The sequence below is a fragment of the Gadus morhua genome, chromosome 4 (genome assembly GCF_902167405.1).
Source record: "Gadus morhua chromosome 4, gadMor3.0, whole genome shotgun sequence".
Taxonomy (NCBI): domain Eukaryota; kingdom Metazoa; phylum Chordata; class Actinopteri; order Gadiformes; family Gadidae; genus Gadus; species Gadus morhua.
The window spans coordinates 14,000,561-14,015,131 of record NC_044051.1 but is presented as its reverse complement, the minus strand read 5'-3'; the positions used below and the strand labels follow the sequence as shown (position 1 = coordinate 14,015,131).

Here is a 14,571-nt window from a genome sequence, read left to right as displayed (position 1 = left end):
TCCACACTATGATAACAGGGGGTTGTGAATATGAGGGGCACAAGAGGATACGCTCCAATCTGCCTTGAGCTGGATGAGAGAGCTTTAGTTCATGTGTTAAATTATTGAATTCAGCCAGTGTGTTCCCCTGTGGGCACGGGCCATCTTCAATGTGCAACCTCTGTAAATCCTGTCTTTGGGATAATCCTCGCGTTATTCCCAGCTCAATTTTAGCTCTCTGCCGTGGTGAAGCACCGGAGACAAACACGTGATGGGAATACGTTTACGCCCACGTAGGCTTCACGTTTGATATGTACTCCTTGGTGATTACACACAGGGAAGTGTGTTTAATTGTGTTAAATTGCATTACACCTGTGAGTAGACGGATTGTAAAAATAGCTTTTTCAAATATTCATTTATATTTCATTTTTTTACAGGGCGTCCGAGCTGCAAGTAGCAGCACCTGATGTTTGTCTTAACCAGCTCACTAGAGAAGCGATCTCCTCACCAGAGCACCAACATCAGTTACGGTCTCTCCACCAGCTCTCCAGACTCTTCTCCAGAGCATCAACAACATAGGCAGCATCAGTGGCGGTCTCGTCCAGGTTTCTAAACCACCTGCTCGATCCGCGTTGATCCCCATTACCCACACGACTCCCTAGAGACAACAGTCATCATAGTCCAGCACGTGCTACAACCCCAGCCCCCCCCCCCCCCCCCCCCCCCACGAAGTGCAAACTCATGGGCGTGATCTGGATGACGGGGCACTTTCGGCCCACTGTGTGCTTCCATTAAAGCGACGTTGCCGTTGGCGTGTTTGCCTCAGCACTGAGGGGACCTCCACTACAGTAGCCCTGCTGGACAAGGTTACGTTATCCAGTACGCTCACGTCTCCTCATGCATTGTCCTCTACTCAATGGTGCTTATGAAGATTAACAATAAACCAGTGGGGAATCGACTTAGCATCGGCTAAGCCTCAAAAAGGCTGCTTTGATTTGTAACCAGGTGACGGCCTTGCGTTTACCCAGGGTCCACTTATATAATCGTTCGACTAGAAAAAAAAGAATATGTTCTCCATATTTATGCGCGTGTGTGTGTGTATCCTTGTTTTTCGGACAAAACAAGGAGGGGAGAAAGACCCAAATTTAAGCGCAAAAAAAATAACCTGCAGAGGACAGCAGCTATTGACCTAAAAGGAGATGAGAGAGTGGGATGAAAAGGGACGAGAGACACAGATGAAAAAGAGAGATGAAAAGCTAGAGAGAGAGCCGTCTCTCTCTCTCTCTCTCTCTCTTGCTGGAGCATGATGACAGCAGAGAGACCGAAAGAGAGATGAAAAGCAAGAGAAAGAGCCCGAGTGAGCTAGAGAGACAGACAGAGAGAGTATAAAAGCACCAGGACAGCTGGTTGTGGCGGTGCCTGTGGTCAGAGCGCTGTGGTAAGAGGCCAACATTAGACCATCACTGGGGTGGCCAGCAATGAGCTCAGCTGGCTCATCAATGAGACGCGTTACACCAGATGCACATACACGTGGTCACAACACATCGGTGTCTTCCCTGTGGTGCGGTGACAAGCGTCACGCGGCATGTAGGATTACGTCTAGTTTCTCAGCGCTACGGACGGACGCCGGTTTAATAATTCAGATGGAGTCGCTCTGTAGGATGGAAGTATCATCTTCCGGCCTGAGCCGTGAATGCATTTCAAATGGAATTGCATGTGGTATTACAGATAATGATAATAATAGTAATAAGTAATGATAATAATGATCAATAATGATAATAAGTGGACTCACCCTCTGCAGGGTGACAGTGTACATCTCCCATACGGTCTCCTCCATGGCTGGGTTCTGGGGATGAGAGACAGAGACAGTGAGACAGAGAGGGAGAGTGAGAGAGAGACTAGTAGGCATGATTACGTTGGCCGATCAGATTTCACTGAGCAGCTAAATAATGGAAAACCTTACGCAACCAGCGTTCTCTGAACACCGTGATTACACAAGCTCTGAAGGTGTCATTGTTGGGATTTTAAGTGTGAATCTCTGCCCGAGTGCGGTTTGTTAAATTAAACCTTCAAAGAAGGACTTACAGTCTAGAAGGCATAGTAAGTAAATGCTTAGCTATACATAAACAGTTCAGGTATCCAGGAAACAGATGGTAAAAACACCTCAATAAAAGTAAAGGCTGAACATGCGTAATGAACTGCTTTGCAAATGACACAACTATAATCCCGATCTCCACTAAATGGCACATCGACAGTCCCAGTACTTTCCTCTCAGCGTAAAAGTTTGACCTGCCAGATTCTCTGGAATAAATACCCAAAGTCGACTACAATTTCCTATCGGTCTGCAACAACGTTTCCATGCCATCGATGAAACTGAAAATGATCAGTACCATCACATGAAGAACGAACTCAAAGTCAACACTTTGATTACTAAAAAAAAATCAAAACATGGCGGCTCGCCCCAAAAGACCCGTCCCGTCCTGTTCTCAACCCGGGTCACACTCACGAGCCCCTGAAAGATCCGGATGGTCTTGACCGCGTGGGCCCACTTCCTATGCAGCCCCAGTACAGTCTTCATCTCGGTGGTCCGGCCTCTCTCTGCGTTCGGCGGCAGTGGCAGCAGAAGCAGCAGCGGCGGCGGCGGCAGTACTCTGGCCCACCCAGATGTGCCACAGTCACCGACACACCTCCATACCCGCGGCAACACCGGCTACCGCTAAACGCTCAGCCGGCATCTGTCCGCCCTGCCTGCATGCCTGCCTGCCTGCTCGCCTGCCTTTGACGTAAGAGGGATACTGCTGGCCTACATACAGCGCAAATCCCACAGTCTGCTCTCCATGTAAACACAGGGACACGCTAACAGGCACGCACACGCACAGGCCAGCCACACGCACGCACAAACTTGGTCCGGTGCCCGACCGGTGACATTCGTCGAGATAATATATACAAAAGGAGAAGTTCTGGAGGGGTTGTTGGCTAGGAACGTGTGTCGTTGTGCATCCTAATCTACTCTTAGCTCTCTGCATAACAATTGACCCGCTTTCAAGTAATGAGATTGGGCCCCTACGAATCATGACCTCCAACTTTCCAAAGTAACCAATAGGTACAATTAACTACCTGGAAAATGGAGCATATATAGTTCCAGACCTATACATGATGGGGACATCCTTTTGGCGAGAATGGTGGGGTGTGAAGTCAGTGCACTGGACACATCCCTGGCACACAGCACAACCAGGGCATGAGTTGATCTGGCGACAGATCATTACCCACATTATGGACAGTTGGAGAATATAAAATGGCATTGCAGACAGTACCTACAGTGGAAGAAAGGCCATATGAACTATGTGCTACGAAACGGCATGAGAACATTAAAAGCGTGCTGAAGCTTAACAGGATGTACTGGCGTTTTTGCCTAGCACTGCTGCCCATTAGTCTGCTTGCCAGTGGGTTGCATGCCATGCATCTTGTAGAATTAGTTGTACTATGTGCCTCAAACCATCCTCTCCCGAACAGCAGCCCTCCCAACTACTGCTCATTAGAAACTGAAGAATTTAGGATGACACTTAATACTTTGGGTCTATTCCTTTGTGGATGCAGCACCTATTAAAATCACAGCATTTGTTTTGTTTTTAGAAAAACAATGCACATTGTATTTAAATTTCTAAAAACCTGACCGCAAATAAATTAAAAGCAAGATCCCGGATCCTCGTCATCCGTCACGAGAGAGCTGGATATTGTTTTACCCATAACACACTATTGGGATTTTAAAAGGAGAAAATTTGGATCACTTTTAGTCAGAATCTGATCTTGTGTATATTGTCTACCAATATATTACTTCCTCATTTTATGGACAGATATTACTTACTAACACTGATTGAGAATGTACCTTGGCTAAGGCTCATGCTCAGCTGTCCTGTATAAATACAGGCATGCTTGGCTATATATATACAGGCCTGCTTGGCTTCTGGTTTACATAGAATAGATTTCTAACAACAGAGTTACGCGCAATGCAGACATGAAGGATATATACCAATCAATTGTCCTGTGTGTCACCTTGTTATGGATGTGCTTGTACAGCAATCTTTGCATGTTCAGCTCAAATTACAATCATATTGCAAAATGCCACAAGCTATAGCATAGGCTGAATAAGCAGGCTATTTTTATTTCTATGCCATTATGAATGCAAGATTAAAGTTCATATTCGGCAACATGGCTGATGGAAATAAATACACACAATCCAGGTTTAAGCAACAATAAATTATCCAAAAGATCGGTACTAGGCATACAACCTTTGTATCATAACAAGAGAGCACTAAGTACCGTATGTAGCTTCCTGTACAGGAATAGGACAGCCAGCAATAGGGATTCCATTTCCTGTGGACGTCAACAGCTAGAGAAAGCTATTTATAGCCAATAGAAAAGGGCATGAAATGCCTTCATCAAATAAACTAACCTAGAATATAATATATTGTAATGTTAACTACTTGAAGCCTACAAGAAACCAACAAATTCTACATCCAGATTATTAGTTTTACACCCTTATGTAACAAGACCCACTGAGTTCTAATGACGAAAGGTGAAGTCATCTTCACAGAATGTGGTTTAGACACAGGCATTTTGTGAAGGGTACTTATGCAGTACTCAACCATCCCACACACACTTCCACTGATATTTCAAACCTGACAACTACAAAGATATACAGAACACAGCACTTTCAACACAACCATCTCAACTAACAGACAATTTAAATTACACCCAAAACAGGGATGTTTTGTTTATGTCAAATAATAGTTAATACACTAGTAACACTGTAATCTACAATCCATGCGACAATGTGAAAAGCATGTGGCACATATATCAAGGGGAGATCGAGACAAAATAAAGGGTTGCTTTAATCCTGACTAAATAAATTCAAAAACGACATCCCTACTGTGAGACGGTTGAAAAGTTATCAGGATGACTGTTGTACAACCTAAACATTGTCCTAATCTGCCCTCTACTGGCCAGAATGGTGAACTACAACGCGAAGAACAGCAGGAGTTGCAAGACAGAAAGAAAATAAAGAAATTAGCGACAAACAAAAAACAGCAGGGACAATAACACATAAATCACCAGTATGTACATCGCTACTATAACACTGACTACATAACTGTACAATGCTGATGAGAAAAGTCTTACTTTGAGGCCATCCTAACACATCTTGCCGCTATAGACCCAAGATGCGGCACTGTCCACTCCAATGACCCCTGTTTAAAGCTAATAAATGTAGTTAACCGGACACAACCTGACGCATGTTGCTAAAACGTCAACGGGACTAAAGTGCGCATGTAGGCAGCAGGTGCTGGGGTAGGATGCAACAGGCACGCATTCCCGGTAACTCGTGATGGCGTTATTTATCATAGTCAACCCGTCCGGGTCATACGAGTATTAAGCAGATATCAATAACTAGTCACGCCATCGGGTTTGAATCCGTGTCCGCCTTTGCCTGGTTGTACTCACGTTGAAATACTGTGTCGCGTATCGGCTCAAAGAGAGGAGACCCCCTCCGTTTACGGGCATCGTGGACTTTGAACTGGACTTCCAAAGATGATTAATAAAGTACAAAATTCTGTAATCCGATGTCACCTTCCGTAGGGTATCTCAACAGTAGGGTTGTATACAAGCCGACATGGCTCAATATTTCATGGAGGTACTACTCCAAAAGCTTAGAATATCCACAACTAAAAAATTTAGCGCCGTGCCCCGAAGGTTTAGGGTGTACCAACTGAGCAGGGGTCGTGTTTATCCAACGGCAAGTCCAAAGAGATGGGTTAAAGATAGTTTCATGAAAGTAATAGTTTCCTGAAAATATGTTTTGCTAAACCGAATAAGGACTACCGCACTCCCATCGATAAAAAACGGTCAGGTTAGTTTGCGCAATAAACTACGATGTTGCCAAGATGGATTCTTCCAAAATCGCATTGATTTTTTTAAGGGAGCCTACTGTGAGCTCCCCAGACGAGCGCGGAGGAGGAAAAGCAGTTGCACTCAAAAGGTCCGGAAAAAACAGACTCGCCCGAGAACCTAACACACAATGACCTATTGTGTGTGTTCGTGGGTTTGTGTTTCTGGGCGCGTGCGTTCCGTATGACGATGCTCATCTAAGGGCACATTGGACACTTTTAAGAATGAAGATGCGCCCTAGAAATTCCCCTGAACGTACAAGTGGGTTATAAGTCAAAACTATTTGCAGATTATACATTTTAATTAGGTTAAAATAATAATAATAGCCTGATCGATTTATTGCTAATAAATATGAAAAAAGAAATACACTTCAAAACGGAATAAACAACTGTTGCCATTAAAAAGCTGAACTATGTATAAAGTCAACACAACATTCCTGAACAAGTGGAATCTATTCTCATGCAAAGTAGCTCCACTACCCTAAATAACCTGACAAACAGTGAGAACAATGGGGCTTCCAGAGACATATTTCTGCTTAATCTCAGCTGACGTGAGAGGGGGCTACCCCATTGGTCGGTGGGAGGCAATTAGACAGAAGGGCAAGGGTGAACCAGAATATGTTGAAGAGGGTTATTGGCCGGACCTGAAACACATGAACTGTCGCAAGGCCAGACTTTGTTTTATTTAAAATCCTCTGAAAAACATTAAACATGCTTGAACGTAACCCTTGGGGCGTGACACGAATCTACACGCGTGTGTAGAAACACTAACTAAATAAATCCCAATTTACCTCTGATTTGGTGTGAAAGGTAATGGTGCCGTTTCATCAGATTGTATGTAATGTGTAGGTTTATTTCATGTTATCAGACAGAACATAAATGTATTGATCATTATTTGCATGAATCCTTTAAGTAATGAATAAATTATCAATTTGGTTGCTTTTATCCCAGTCGGATTATTATGGCTTAAAGAAAAACACGTTGTCAACTTTAGACGTCCCTTTGGGCCCTGCTATCTCTGTGATGGGATTCGTTGACTGATTGACCATCTAATAATTCATGGGAAACAGGTTATTCTCAACAACGGAAAATGAATACTTCATATTATTCTGTTTGCCTCACATTTCAGTCATAGTCCTTTCACACAAAATGTATAAAAAAAGTAAAAAAAAAAAAAAAATGGTTGCACTATGTATGTCACACCGATGACACGGGCTGAGGTAGCGGTGAAGGCCCAAAGAGGGAGTAGGACGACGAAATGGACTTGGAGCGGCCCCTACCTGGGTAATGGCGGAGTAACTGCGTGAGGAGGAGAGGCGACGGAGGTACAGGTAATGTGCTTCTCTGGTCCAGTGGAACCTGTCCCAGGAGCGGCTGGAGGTCAGGAGGTCTGATCTGGAGCGGGGGGGAGACTCAGGGCCTGGCTGCTCCCTGGAGGAAGAAAGAACCAAAACGTTAAAAAGTTACACTATTTACACAAGTTAGTCTGCTACGTGAACCCGGAAATGTGGAGTACCCCAGCATATGTTACGTTATGATATAAATGTACAGTATGGTTCCCCGTCATTAAGAAACAGATCAATGGTTACAACTCCATATACTGATGTGTGTATTAATAAATAACTTAATGCCCTTAATGGCTTCAAGCCGAATCTGTAGGCGGTTGCGTACAACTATCAGGCTCAAAACAGCATTGGCCCTCCAACAGTATTTTCTCGGAAACCGACACTTGGCAAGGAAGTTCCTTCCTCAGGCTCTCAGGTTTTCAACCGCGGTTTCATCTGCAGACAGTGGAGAATGGCCAGCGGTGGTTCAAGATGAATTAGTTAGAACGTTCTCGTTGATCGCTCGGAACAACGATACAGACTGAGACTAGAATCTGCTGCTTCTCATGTCTTGTCATCGGAGTAAATCTTCTGCACGTGTGTTACATTTTACCAAACAAACGGACAGTATCGGTTCTATGTGTAACAAAGACCTATCAGCGTTCATTTCGGTATAACAAGATGCTGATGAATCAGAAGGAGGTCTAAAGATAGAATGACAGAAACATGCTTACTGCACTCACAACATTCCATTACAATTAGAGTGTGCAACTAAGCATTCGCCAAAGAATAAACTGATATGGTGTCCGGTTCCTGGCACTGTATTGCCAGGAACATTACTATATTAACTATTGTAGTGAGTAAACAAGAAATCCCTCCGGTTTGGAAAAACCAAAAGAAAATATTTTTGTTGTACATAAACCATTGAACGGTGTCCCTCAAATAGACAAGTACCGTGAAACCATCAGAATTATAATACGTGTGTAGGCTGTAGCCTATGCTGCGATTCATTAGTTAAAAAGAGAGAAGAAAAAAAGAGCAGAAAAGAGCAGGATTATGAAAATAATCAACCCCAAAATAACATCCTCCCTCCAATCTCTGCCTCCCCTGCCCGCCCCCTCCCCCCCCCCCCCCCCCTCCCTACATTGACGCGTTGCATTCATGCACCTGTCATTGACAGGCAAGACATTTTTCCCATTTCCCCCGAATATCTGACAGATGCTTATGGCGTCCTTACTAATCACACTCAAATAATTGATTGTTAGACGTATTGCATGCAAGACTAATGCATGAAGCAAAAATGGGATTTTTGATATATTACAAAATGTTGGGAGTGTAAAAATGAATATTCGAGCAATCAATAATAGTTAAGGTAACAACAACAACAGAACACTATGCAAGTGTGCCACTCCTTAATGTAAAACTAAATGAAAGCACCACCTCGCTGAACGAATGGAGCAGAAACAAGACAAGAAAGAGATCCCCACTGAGATTTGTTTGGGGAAACACAGGTTGATGGCTGCTCTTTACTAGATTCCCCTGCCCAGGGCTACACAAACACTGCCACTGTTCTCAACGTCGACAGAGCCTCAGACTTCACTAGTTGGTCACACGTTGGGTCTCGGACGAGCTAACCCTAACTATGAATTCAAGTCAAACTGCCTTGGGGTAGGTTTTCCTTTAAAAAAAGGCACACCCTTTCAGTCAGGGAATACAGAGGTGCAGACATGCGATATAAAGACTCCTCTTTATATCCTCTCCTCTTCACAGATTGATTACAGATAGCAATCAGCACACATTCCTTTCCCGGGCCAGCTCAGTATTGTGGCATGTACCGAGGATGTGAGGTGAGGTAATGACCAACAGGTACACAGAGTCACACAAGGCGTATGCCAGATGCTACATAAATAAACAGGCTACCATGTAGACCTCACTGTGAAAGACAAGGTCACCCCAGGGGAGTGCTGGTTGTACCTGCTATAATTCCATAATCTGCAGTCACTTGAATTGCTGCATCTCTGGCCCAATCGCTGACAGCATGTTGGGACATGTGGCTAAGCCAAAACCTCTTTTTGACTTAACGTTTGTGGCAGGGAGTCAGAAAGTAGGGTTTTGCTGTGTTCAATTTGTACAACGGGAGTAGCAGCTGGAGTTTGGCAATGCAGGCAGGATTCTGTGTCCAATGATGGACTTCTGCTAATGATTACTCTGAACAGCCTCAAATGCCTTACAATAAAAGGAATTAAATGGGGAAAAAAAATAAAAAGACTAAACTGTAGGCCAAATGTTTGTCAGAAACAGGATAAACTAGGCTGGGTAGATATGTAGTATGAGAAAAAAGAGAAAAAGTATTATTTCCCTCCTGACAATGTTGAACTTCAAATCGTCACTACTTTTTTCAATGCATGTATGAAATCGCTGTTAAATCACTACATTGTCAGAATGCAATCGCTCGGTTTCGTTCTTTCCACCTAGCCTGACATACTATCACTTGTTTGTAATGGTAATCTGCAACATACATCTCACTAATAAAACAACAAACTTCACTACCGCCCGCCTCAAAGAAACACGCACGACCGCGTTCAACTTTACTTACAGCAGCATCGCTGATTGGCTCGCCCCCTGGCGTGTCAAAAATCAGCAAGCCATGTGCATGCATTCCAAGCTTACAGCTTAAAGTCTCGGCCGATGTTGAATTAAACATCGGCTACACACCAGGCAAGCGCCTGCACAAGGCGGGCACGGCACGTGTGCGCGGCGCCCCATGCAAAACGCGTGTGCAAACAAACCCATGCGACGCGGGAACATCTTACCCCTGGGGCCGCCAGAGTTTCCGGCCGGGTGGCAAGAGCTCCCGCTTGTTCAGAGGGACCACCCCCATGGCCGCCTGCATGATGGTGATGAACTTCTTGAACTTCATCTTCCCCTACCACGACCCTGCGCCTCGCTCTACGGCCGCGCCCTTCACGCTCCTCACGCCCCGGCGCCCGCAGGGCATCCACTCGTCCCCGGGGCCAGCTGACACGACCGCTACACAGCTCTCCTCCTCCAACCACCGCCGCCACCGCTCCGTCAACGCTCCCTTTTCACTCCTCATCCCCTGCTCTGAGAGTCCGCGCCTCGCCCGCCCCCCCACCCCCTCCCTCCCTCCGCCGACACGACGCCGTTAAGCTGTGGGGCGGCACTGGCTCCACAACGGCCTGGCGCCCGCTCTGATGCTCAGCAGCCAGGGCTGCACTATGCCTTCAGGTCGGGTGCCCTACACTGCCGCTGCCTTTGCCTCCTCCTCTCCCTGACAGATGTCCTTTTGTGTTGCCGACGGATGCGGAGAAGGACAAACCGTGGCCATGTCACAGCCCCTGGCCGGTGGGCAGATCTGAGCGGGCACGGCGGCACATCTCTTACATAATTCTGGGAGACTCTGTGGACATTACACTAATGAAAACGCTGCGCCCGCCACCAGTGCTGTGGCAGCCACCGGTATATAATTGTGGTACTAAGCTGGTCCGGATCACGTTCTACTCCCATCCCTGGCCCCTTCCTTCTGTAATCCCACATCCAAGCTTAGCTTCCTCCCACCATTAACACCCGTGCATGTGCCCATCTCCTTCACCCGCTGCACGGAAACACACACACACACACACACACACACACACACACACACACACACACACACACACACACACACACACACACACACACACACACACACACACACACACACACACACACACACACACACACACACACGACCCCCTATGGGATCAGATTTAAAGGTCTGTATCTTGTCATTTCGTATCCTGTCTCCATCGGTCGGCACGCTGCCACGTCCCGTGAGGAGCCACATCAATAAAGTCATAATCTGCGCGGCACCATGATGGGTCTGTGGGCCAATGCAAGCTGCCGGTGGGATTTATACTCCAGCGGCCGGGCGGTGTGGATTAGGGCTGGGGGGTCGGGGGGGTGGGTGCTGGGGGTTCATAAGGGCCGGAGATTTCACTGCCAGGGAGCAGAAATCCCTCGGTTCTCCAGAAGGACAAAAAAAAAAGCCAAAGCGCAGCGTGCTCCGGCCAGACATGAAAAACTCTATTTTTAAAATGTTAGGTAACCACAACAACATTGGACAAGAGGGGGAGGCTTAATCGGTGCCTTGTATATCTTGTCTGTCCGCAGGGACAGGATAGAATGCCTCTACTCCTGTTTATGCCCATTTAAGATGCTAAGCCTGCGTTTACCATGGCGCTGGGTAGAAACAGAAGGCAGTCAGGCCCAACCACTTAATCCAACACCTCCGTACGAAAATACAAGCTGGGATACGTGAGAGGCCTCGTGCTCTGACTTGCCAACCCGTAAAGAAAAGAGAGAGAGTTGTGTGTGTGTGTGTGTGTGTGTGTGTGTGTGTGTGTGTGTGTGTGTGTGTGTGTGTGTGTGTGTGTGTGTGTGTGTGTGTGTGTGTGTGTGTGTGTGTGTGTGTGTCAAAGATTAACATGAGGTTCCCATTTTGTTAGGCATTATGCTTTGAACTGTAGATACTGTTGTAATTTCTGTCATAAAATTGGCTAACCTCAATGAACAAAGTTTGATTAAACATCCTGGTGCAGGAGAAACAAAGAACCACACTTTCCCTGCAAAAGATTTCCACTTTTAAAACAAACTGTTCCTAATGACCACGAGTGCAGTGTAATGCCAGGAAAACAGTTGCAAGACACTGAACTCTGAGTCAGTGGAAATATGCAGAGGAACCCCAACCCTACGTGTGTTCAGCCCTTAATCAACGGCCTTAAATGTGTTAACATTTACACAAGCAGTTGGTTTCTGCCACATGTATAGCAACATTGCAGTGCTCCTGCAATAATAGTAGTAGTAGTAGTAGTAGTAGTAGTAGTAGTAGTAGTAGTAACAATAGTATCGAACTGGAGAAGCTCGCACTGTACTGCCTTAATGTAATGGCAAAGATCCATGACCCATTGTAAGTCGCTGACTGATTGCATGAACTACTGCTCTCTTACTGGGTCCGTTATGCAACGCCCATGATGCCATGCGTGCGTTGGCCAGATGGAGACACATTTCACTCTCCAAATCGATGCCCAGAGGGTTGGGTCAAGTCGGGTGGGGAGGGATGGGATAAAGGTTGTGTTGACTATTAGTGTCGTCTTGACCATCCATAAATCTTTGCGTGTGTCTGTACATTGTAACATTTGGCATTATCAAAACATTTCAGTATCTAGATATGGTTACCACCAACACACAAAACAATTAGGCCTTGCCTAACTAAATCTGCATAATTGAAATACAAAATATATTTGTTGTCATTGATATTGTAAAGGCTATTTTGAATAAGCTTCCTAAATCGGTCTGTCGCAAGTACCTTTACATGTTATGGGTGTGTCATTTCGCAGATAATGAATCACATCATTAACCGTTTTATTGCTAGATGTTGGGTAAGTTAAGGTTTTCATCAAAAAGAGTTTAGAGCGGTCATGCTTCAATAGATAACTTTGTTAAAGTCGCTGGGACATTGTGAGGAGGGGGTGTTATTATAACCCCTGGCGTAATCTGAGATGTACAGGTTTGGGTTTGTTAAAATCAAAAGCAAAATGTAATTTACAAAATACAAATTCGAAATACAATTCTCGTTGGCAAAATGGACTTACAGATGGTGTGTTTGGAAGTTTATCCAATGCACGATAATTTACAGTGTAATCTATTGTACAGGCTACACTATTCTGTTCCGATTAATTATTAACAGAGCCGAGCTTTCAGGCTAAAGCATAGCTATAGCCTACACAAAATGATACATTACTTATCATTTCAATGGGAATACTCACCTGTTGTTGAATATACATTGCAGAACGTTTAGCTCTTTGTATCGGGGCCTACCTGAGACTACAGGGCTTATAGCTCCTCAATAACAACAGCAGAGTCGCTGGGGCTCTACGAAACAAGGCCTTGACCGAATTCAAATCGGCGTGTTAGGTTTTCAAATCAAGGAACATATATTGGCCTTGGTGGTGGAAAAATAACAGGGTAGGCCTGTAAAATGACTTATTTTGTTCACTTTTAACTCGACAACATTAAACACCTGCTGCCAGTAAACTCAACAGGCTACGGTAAATGCCCATATATGGACCAGTGTTTTAGACGCATATTCAATTTTTCGACAATAACAAGAGAGTAGACCGATTTCCCATGTACTAAATTATTAGTTGGTACGTTTTGACGTGTTGTAGGTTTCACATAATGTAAAAGCGATCAAAAAGGTTACTTACTGACGCTACTTTGCCTTTTCGTCAAATTGCGCTCTCTGGTTTCCGGGTTGTAGCAGGTGTGGGCGTGATCTTGGCTGCAGGTGTGTCCCGTAGCGTCAGATTATTGTGGCAATGACTCAAAGCTCTGTTGCTCAAACTTCTGCAATGTCGGCCAAGTTTTTTTTTTCTTTTGTTATGACTAACTTCAATTTCATATCCAATGAACTACTAATCCCACACATAAAATCACATGAATGGACGGATATAATTATATTTTTCGCACTTTCCTTTAATGCAGCGAAGGTCTAATTCAATCATGAATAGGTTATCAAGTTTGTGACAAAAGAAAGTCATATTTGCCGCATTCCTTATCTTTCTCTCTTTCTTGATGATAACAACCGTAGTGGTTGGGGTGTAATTTCAATGGTTGTCAAACTAGTTGATCCTGTTCCAGAATCCAGGCAGACCTACAGACCCTGTGGCTGGACTGAATGACATATAGGACTGTGTTTGTCTAGAAGGAAGTATTTTTGAACACTAACCCTCTGTTCGAATTAGAGTAGTGTCAGGCTTAAGTAAGTGTCCTTTTTGCCTACTTTTATGTGTGCATATACAAAAGCGTAGAGATGTTTACTACCACAATAGAGGCTCACAAACAAGTCATACTTGGGACAAATAAAGCTTAAGAAAATTGTTTTGTTTTCAATCACGCATCGATTCAAAACGAATAGGCCTTAATCGAATGAATGCAATGCAATGCATAAACTAAATGCATCGTAATCCGTTTGATATGACAATGGCCGTTTGTGTGGCCCTGATAATATAACATATCTCCAGGTAGATCTATCATCCCTCTTTGGTATTCATTTTTGACCAGTTTTAAATAACACTTTTGATAACACTATCGCGCAAATACACACACGCACTAATAAATACATAATAATAATAATAAAACATTTTTTACTAGAGCAGAGCCATCAGTGAAATCCTTTTGCTTTTGCGCCCCCCTGTGACTAAATTTGGTACACCAAAGAAAGATAGTCAAATTGAGAGAGTTCGACACACAAATACCATTCA

The 14,571-nt window shown here is 44.5% G+C and overlaps 1 protein-coding gene across 8 annotated transcripts in view; it reads right to left on the bottom strand.

Annotated features, from left to right (window-relative positions):
- The window catches only part of tjp2a (tight junction protein 2a (zona occludens 2)), a 32,949-nt gene extending 19,331 nt beyond the window's left edge, over positions 1-13,618 (bottom strand). For 3 of the 8 annotated variants that reach the window (XM_030355427.1, XM_030355424.1, XM_030355426.1), the window contains exons 1-3: positions 10,060-10,302; positions 7,202-7,352; positions 1,772-1,825 (exon numbers count right to left, since the gene is read on the bottom strand). In XM_030355427.1, coding sequence (XP_030211287.1) covers positions 1,772-1,825; positions 7,202-7,352; positions 10,060-10,166 — 312 coding nt within the window. In that variant the 5' untranslated portion in view covers positions 10,167-10,302. Of the gene's footprint in view, positions 1-1,771; positions 1,826-2,485; positions 2,911-5,157; positions 5,457-5,478; positions 5,963-7,201; positions 7,353-10,059; positions 10,303-13,074; positions 13,309-13,515 lie in introns of those variants that run through there. The other 5 variants (XM_030355430.1, XM_030355431.1, XM_030355429.1 and 2 more) reach the window with 5 other exon arrangements.
- Between the last annotated feature and the right edge of the window lie 953 nt (positions 13,619-14,571).